Source organism: Phalaenopsis equestris, unplaced genomic scaffold, assembly GCF_001263595.1.
Source record: "Phalaenopsis equestris unplaced genomic scaffold, ASM126359v1 Scaffold000198, whole genome shotgun sequence".
In the NCBI taxonomy this organism is placed as follows: domain Eukaryota; kingdom Viridiplantae; phylum Streptophyta; class Magnoliopsida; order Asparagales; family Orchidaceae; genus Phalaenopsis; species Phalaenopsis equestris.
Window position 1 is genome coordinate 761398 of NW_018164640.1, and position 8420 is coordinate 769817.

The 8420-nt window shown below is 40.0% G+C and overlaps 1 protein-coding gene across 1 annotated transcript; it reads left to right on the forward strand.

The window, feature by feature from the left end:
• The first annotated feature begins 6163 nt into the window (after positions 1-6163).
• On the forward strand, positions 6164-6595 carry LOC110022587 (auxin-responsive protein SAUR40-like). Its single transcript, XM_020721618.1, has one exon. The coding sequence runs from the start codon at positions 6164-6166 to the stop codon at positions 6593-6595; it is 432 nt and encodes a 143-aa protein (XP_020577277.1).
• The last annotated feature ends 1825 nt before the right edge of the window (positions 6596-8420 follow it).

The following is an 8420-nucleotide window of genomic DNA, read 5'->3' on the forward strand; positions in this document are numbered from 1 at the left end:
GATCACAGAGGTCATATATATATATATAGGGCTAACAAAATTTTGTGTGAAAAGAATTTTTGTGGGAGAAACATTTTTCATCAAATTTATTAACATCAACATTGTATTTTAAAATTTATTATTAATTATTGGAGAAAATATAATGAATATTGCTTGGCCACTTAATAAAGCTGAGAGATAATAAAAAACATATATCATAGAATATATATTTAGTAATGATGGGTAGGCACGAATATTATTGTTGGTGATGAAAAAAAATAAGTCGATGAGCATAAATATAGATGTTAATGATAAACATTAGCTTTATTGAACATCAAAAATATTTATCACAAATAAATTCGGCACCTAACGAGAAGATGACATGGCGGTCTCAAACACATCAGGGGTAGTTTGAGAGTTAACACTTACCTTCCTGGCTCCTGCTGGCTGGGAGAAAAATAACACAGAATGTACTAGTGAGTTCAAGGAAGAGTTTGTGCTGTGAGAAATACAGAAAATGAGGACCCGAATAGTGAACCAGTGTCAGGCCAGGTTACAGAGGTTATGAGGGTTGTCATAGACATAGGAGGCGAACAGGCTTCTCGAGAGCAAAACCCACCTCAAGAGGTGGTGGTGCTTGTGGACAACGATAGAAGGTTGAACCATGGTCCGTAGAGGCTTAGAGATTCATTGTACCAGGACAACACTGGAGCTGCGCCGGTCTAGAGGCAGTGTTTCGGGGACACTAAGGCCCAATGCAAGCTGGGGAACTCCTTCTCATTTCACATCTCAAGATCCGAGCCCTCCGAGAAGTTAGCGATGGAGGCTTATAGGGGTTGGTCATATGTCAATGACCACATAGCTTTGTTTGTGTCAACAATGTGCTTGCTTAAGATTTCAGAGGCATTCAATTGTCGTATATTTTTTATCTCCTTCAGATTATGGCCTGGAAGTGGTTCAACTCGCTTCAGGCAGAAAGCATCACCAGCTTTGCGGATTATAGGATATGTAAGTCCTAGCGATGGCTCCAAAATATGATCTACTCCTTAACAACTTGATTAAATCCTTAAAACTAGATATTCTTGCACATTAGGGTTTCTCACGCAAGTATACATATCATTTCAGTAATATAGGGCTCTATTGAGTCCGGATTGTCAATCCCACCGAGAAAGTTGAAGGTATTAACTCCTTTAAGAAAAGTTATAGTCTACTACTAATAGGTCTTAGTTTGGAATATTGATTTAAGCGGTTTTACTAGCAACTACTCTTAAATTACAATAATAAGTCTAAAGCTAAACCTAATTAGATCAAATGGATCAGTGAATATCAAGATGTAAAAGCTACATATCTCCTTTGATTGGATAAGTGGATTGTAGAATCAAATACTATGAAATGTAATTATAGCTAGTGAAAAATAGAAGCAAATATCTTGTTTACCCTCCTCCGAGCACGTAAAGAAGTTTTGTTTACCTTAGTAAATGTTCCTCTCTGTCACCTTAAAAACCCCCCAGTTATACCCATCGAATTCTTTCCTTATATATTTGCATTGCCCTATGGACTACTTTTCCTTCACCCACTAATTCAATGTGATATTCCTAGCCGTCATGTCATTGCTCTTCCAAGTCTTATGGGTTCACAACAAATTTTAACATATCGTTTGACTAGAATGATAAGAAAAAGATGCACAAAAGGAAAGTTCATCACAGTAAGATTTAATGATCAATTCTATAAGCATTCTAGTGTCTGCCGATTACTTTCTTGTGAAAAAATTGGGGGGGGGCGGCGGGGCGAGCGATGAAGAAGGAAAATAGAAACTTGGTTTATATGAATAAATGCTTGGTTTGATGTGTAAACTATTTATTTTTAAATTTGTGAGAAAATATTATTTTTTTAATAATAATTTAAAAATTATGAAATATGTAGAAGAATTTTTATTCTTATAAAAGTATTTCTAATTTGACATAGTGGTTAATAATAATTTCTTATCGCGAGAACGCTGGTTTGAATTTATTATTATTATTATTTTGAGCTCAACTTTCTCAAAAAAAATAATGTTTATTATGTGCCGATTGTTGGTTGCTAAAGAGTACATATATATTTTTGTGTGAAAAGAGTTATTGTGGGAGAAACTTTTTTTTTTCAAAGTTATTAACTTCAACAATGTATTTTACAATTTATTATTGATTATTGGAAAAGATATAATGTGTAGGAACAAATATTATTGTTGATGATGGAAGAGGATAACTCGACGAGCATAAGTATAAATGTTATTGAGAAACATTAGTTTTATTGAACATCAAAAATGTTTTATCACGAACAAATCCAACACCCAACAGAGAAGATTACTTGGCGGCCTGGGACTCATCTGGGATAGTTCGAGAGTCCACATTTACTTGCCCTGCTCCTAATAGTTGGGGGAAAAATAACTTAGAATATACTAGTGAGTTCAAGGAAAAGTTTGTGCAGAGAGATACAAAAAAATGATGACCCAAAGAGCGAACCAGATGTTATTCTAGATCACAGAGGTCATAAGTACTGTCACAACCCTAGGAGGTGAACGAGCTTCTTAAGGGCACAACCCTCCTCAAGAGGTGGTGCGTGTGCACCACGACAACATGTTGAGTAATGGCCCGGAGAGGCCCATAGATTCGTAGTACCAGGACAACACTAGATTTGCACAAGTTGAGAGGCAATGTTTCTGGGGCACTAAGTCCTAATTCCAGTCGAGGAACTCCTACTCTTTTCACATCTAAAGAGTCGAGCCCCTTGAGAAGTTAGCGTGGGAGGCTTATAGGGGTCGGTCAAATCCCAACAACTACATTGCTTTGTTTGAGTCAGCAAAGTGCTTGCTCAAGATTTCAGGCGCATTCAAGTGCGTATATTTTTCACTACCTTGAGATCATCGACCTTGAGGTGGTTCAACTTGCTTCTGGCCAAAATCATCAGCAGCTTTGTAGATTTCATGAGAATTTTCTTCGAACAGTTTGCAAACGCCCAGAGGGCCAGAAGATTGTGCAGTCCTTATGACAACTTAAACAAAGGCTGAATGGGATCCTGTGTTCGAACATCCTACAATTCCAGAGGGAGATGCTAGAGGTGAAAGGTCTCTGATCCCTGTGGTGCATGCCACCCTAAAGCAAGGGCTGGGGTCTGAGAGGTTCTGCTATGACCTCAGTTTGAATGAGCCCCAGGATTTGGCCCATTTGTTGGAAATGCCCTACAAGCACATCATCACCATAAAAAGCATCCCTCAACCAGAACCGACGCACCGCCGGACCCATAAGAGAGCCCCAAAGAGTAGCGAGTGGAAACCGAAGGAGAATCCCAAAGCACTCGTTCGACTACGGTACAAAGAAAATTGACCCATTCGCGACAATAGAGGGGGTCGAAGTAACCATCTGAGAGATCAAGCAAATGAAACCAGTGAGAGTCGAAGCCTTTCTTCAGGGACATGAGGAGGTATTACAAGTACCATTTGGATCATGATCATGATATGGAGAATGCAAAAACCTTCGAAACCTAATTGAGGAACTGATCAAGGCTGAAAAGATAAAGGAATTTGTGGCAGCAGAGACCTGGGGCCAAAGGCACTGTAAGGCTTTGGTAGTAGAATTCCAAGACGAACTTGTCTAGATGAATGCTATCCACATTTTTTGGGATATTCCTGACTATTCTAGAGGAAAAAATCATCCCGACGAGCCTCCTAGATGAGGTTTTGGATGAGAGAATTGTATAATTTCGCGTCCGTGCAGAGGATGAGGAGTTGTCCCCATTACATTCACCAATGATGATTTGCCCCTCAAGAGAAATCCCTACAATTACTCCATCATTATAACTAGAATAATAAGTAATTTCTCAGGTTGAGAGTATCCTACTCGACACCGGCAACTTAGTGAATATTCTACTTAATTCAACATTCGATGAGCTCAATCCTTGAACTGGCCAACTAGTAGAGCTTACCGAACTCGTATATGACTTTTTAGGAGAAAGGAAGGAAGCCCTATGTGTGATGTCACTAGTGGTTACCTGGGGAGAAGGTGCGAAGCAATTACTGAGATTGAAGACTTCTTGATAGTAGACTCACCGCCCACCTATAATGCCAATTTTGACCACCCGCTATTGAAGCGTTTCAAAATTGCGGTATCCACATGTCATGTAGTTGTCAAGTTTCCAGGAGATGGAGAGGTGATCACAGTCTGAGTAGATCTAGTGCAATCTCAGATCTGCTACCTCTAGAAGGTAGAAAACATGGAGCAGCCGCTTAACCTGTAGAACTGGAGGGCATGGGTTCTCGAGATCAGTAAGACAACCCTAAAGAATTATGTCGTCGATGAAGATCTCGATAAATTATTTCTAAAAAGCAAAAACTGCGAAACAATTCTATTGGATCAGCTGTTACAAATGGTTGATGGCATCATTTTATGATGTCACATGTTTGGGATGTCCACTTGAATGACCTGGGGTTATTTCAAGCATACATAGCTTCCTAGAGCTCAAGACATCCATTTGAGATTCTATGACATGCTTCGGGCAAAAAATTAAGGTTTACTTTGACATAGCCGTATCCAAGGGTTCTCACCATTGGTCTACATTAATTTTGATGTACCACATATTTTGATTCCTATCTTGAGGTTTAGGAATGATATTTCACTTATGTGAAGGCGTCTAGGGGATCCATTAAAAAAAAAATTTTTCCACAAACATCAGGTGCAGACATCTGTCAGCAAGTGACATGCTTAAAGACATGAAAAACATGCAGGAAAAGAAACCCAATGAGCTTGATGGTGAATCACATGTGCTCTATCGACATCCCATAGGTTTTTGGGTTGGGATGAAGTCGTAGTTGCCGTTAAGGACAAGGAGTACTTCAAGCAATTCTAGATTCTAAGAAGTGCCACATTCATTAGGATTTCTGGATCTTTAGGATTGCGTTTGGGTATGCGGCCCTGACAAAATATATGTCAGTCTTTTACCCACACATTTTGCACACAAATAGATGATGCGACTAGGACACCTTATTTTTAGATGCTTACTAGAGTAGGGCTAGGATGTAGCTAGGTTTTTCATATGTCTAGCTATTGTTGCTTAGTTTGCGCCCTAGCCATGCATTTTGTGTACTGCTTTTGTGTGTTTACTGGGTGTGAAACCTGCACACTAGAATATTAGGGACAGTTTTCTTGCATTGACCCATGTCCAACATGGAGGGACTGTTATGATTTTATCTAACATAGTTTTTGCAGGTATTGTGTAGTCTCTCTCCCACTAGGCATGGTTTACTATTTTGCATGTAGATAGCTTTTATGCTAACCTAATTTTCATGTAGTTCTAGTTTTTTTTTAGACTTTTACTATGTACTCTTTAAAGTCTCCAAGGCTTGGCTATGCATTAGAAATAAAGTATAAGCATGAGTTCCAAGGCGCCTAACGAGCAGAACCATGTGGAGAAGATCAAGAACATCTTGTTTATGTTCTGTACCTTAATTTTAAATCTCTTTGATATACAGCACTAGGACTTGGTATATGTATGTAGAGCGCCTTGGTACCAGTCATTTTATTTTTTTGGGTATGCTATTGACCCTGCGGTACCCGACGTTTTATTTTCTTATCCTTTGCTTGCTTACTCCCGTTGCGTGCTTGTCATTTACCCTTTCTTGATTGTAGCTTGTCTGGGCTCATCGAAAATGCCATTTAGGCTCTCCAAGGACCTAAAACTATAAATGTTCTATAAAGGCTTAATAAAAGATTGAGATTAATTAAAAATTAGATCTCTAGCATGTCAACTTTCAAAACTGCTTTTACATTCCTGTATGACAATCGAGCCTCTAAATCTTAAAGAACAAAGATCACCCGATCACTTGAAAATATAATTTATAAAAATTATCTAAAATTAAGAAAAAAGAAGAAGCATTAAAATATAAATATTTGTCTATTCTAAAAACGCGGCCGGTTCCTTGTAATGTAGTGTATGTTGAAACAGTCCATGGATGATATTTAGAGCGCAGAAAAATGCATTTTATCGCATAGAAACTCCCCAAATTGTAAACTGCCGTGACATCACTGAGTTCACCTCATAAAACACTCAATTTGCTTCCATGGTTTCCTATATAAAACCATCTCCTCCACCATCTCAAAACACCCTGCGCAAAGTCTACGACAGAGGATAACATCTCCTCCTTCTTCAACACATGGAGCTATACCAAAGCAGTACGGGACCCAAGAGCCTCATATCCAAAACACTCCAACGTTGCCTCTCACTAACAACGCGGCCGGGCCGGTACGCCGCCTCTCCGGCCGGTTGGGTTTCGGTTCGGGTGGGAAGGGAGAAAGATAAGTTTCTGATCCGAGCGGAGCGGATGAACCACAGCCTTTTCCGGGGATTGCTCGATGAGGCAGAGGAAGAGTACGGTTACGCTGCGAAGGGCTCGCTGGAGCTTCCCTGCAGCATCGAGGTGTTTCATTTGGTGCTGTGGGAAATGGATCAGGAAGAAGCGGATTGCGCGGCGGCGGCGACTGCGGTGATGTGTGGGTTTGGTGCGTTGCCGTTGAGAGGAGCAAGAAGGGGATATCGACTGCTCGGTCAATCGAGGGCGGTGGTCGCCTGCAGGTTATATGGTTGAGGTGTACGGCGTTGTGTGTGGCGGCTGGACGGGAGTCATAGCTGTGATTTCAGGAGGGCGATTGTGGGGTTGTTGATTGCTTTTTTGTGAAAAAATTGATGTTAAGGTGGAAGGGAGTAGGAAAGTAGAAATTTGGTTTGTATGATTAAATGCTTAAAAATAAAATTTTTATTTGATGTGTAAATAATTTATTTTTAAATTTTTGAGGGAATATTAATTTTTTAATAATAATTGCTCATAGTATATATATACACGCACACACACATGTTAATGTACGCAATAATATTATTGTTGGTGATGGAAGAAGATAAGATACATGGATCAACATAAATAAAGATGTTGATGATATACATCAGCTTTATTGTATATCAAAAATGTGTTAGCACAAATAAATCCAACAATCAACAGAGAAAATGACATGGCGGTCTGGGACTCACAGGAGTAGTTTGAGAGCCTGAATTTACCTGCCCGGCCCATGCTATTTAGGAGAAATTTAACGCAGAATAAACTGGTGAGTATAAGGAGGAGTTTGTGCAGCGAGAAATAAAGAAAATGAGGACTCAATTAGTGAACCAGATGTCAGGTCGGATCGCAGAGGTCATAAGGGTTGTCACGGCTCTAGGAGATGAATGGGCTTCTCGATGGCAGAACACTCCTTGAGAGGTGGGGCTTGTGCGCAACGATGAAAGGCTGAACCACGGTCCGGAGAGGCCCAAAGATTCGCAGTACCAGGACCACACTGGATCTGTGCGGGTCGAGAGGCAGCTTTTTGGGGCACTAAGGCCCAACGCCAGCCGAGAAACCTCTTCCCTTTCACTTCTCAAGAGCTGAGCAGCTGGATAAGTTTGCATTTGAGGCTTATAAGGTATCCCAACGACAACATCACTTTTTTTGAGTCACAATGTGCTTGCTCAATATTTCAAACGCATTCAAGAGTCCTATATTTTTCACAACCTTGAGAACATCGGCCTTGAGGTGGCTCAACTCGCTTTCGACAGAAAGCATCAGCAATTTTGCGATTTTCAGGATAATTTTCGTGGAGCAATTTGCAAGCACCCAAAGGTCCAAGGAGAGCGTGCAATCCTTATTACAACTTAAACAAGGACTAAACGAGAGTTTGCATTCATGCTATGATTTTAAGGGAATATGTTGTAGGTGAAATAGCTTTGATCCCTGACGGTGCAGACTACCCTAAATCAGAGCCTGAGGTCTGAGAGATTTCACTATGACCTCAGTTTACATGAGCCCTACGATTTGGCCGAGTTGTTGGAAATGTCCAACAACCACATCATCGCCAAAGAATGCATCCCCCAATCAGAACCAACAGACCGCCAGACCCATAAGAGAGCCCTGTTGACCTCACTTTTGGTTGAGGTCTAGAAACTTCTTTAATAGCCTAGGTCTAGCCATAGGACTTTCCTATTGACTAGTCTTAGAAAATTAGAAAAGGTACCCCCACCATTAGAAATTCAAAACTCTTCTTTTTACTCAACTTGAAATTCCATATATTGATCTTAACCTCTAGCATTTAGTAGGTAAGATCATTATAAGAGAATTCAAGAAGAGTCCCTATAGGATTACTTGACTTTAGGGTCGACCCTGGAACTAGGATACACCATATATTCACAATATATTAATCCCTGGTTCATTTAGAATGGATATCTATCCAATTCTATGTGAAATGCCTAAATTGGTCTTTTGCCCCTATGCACCTCCAAATTACCTAACTGCCCTTGTGACCCAAATTTGACTAATATTCCCAAATTTTGCCAAAATACACAAAATTGATCAAAACTCATTTCAAACACCTTGAATACATCCAAAT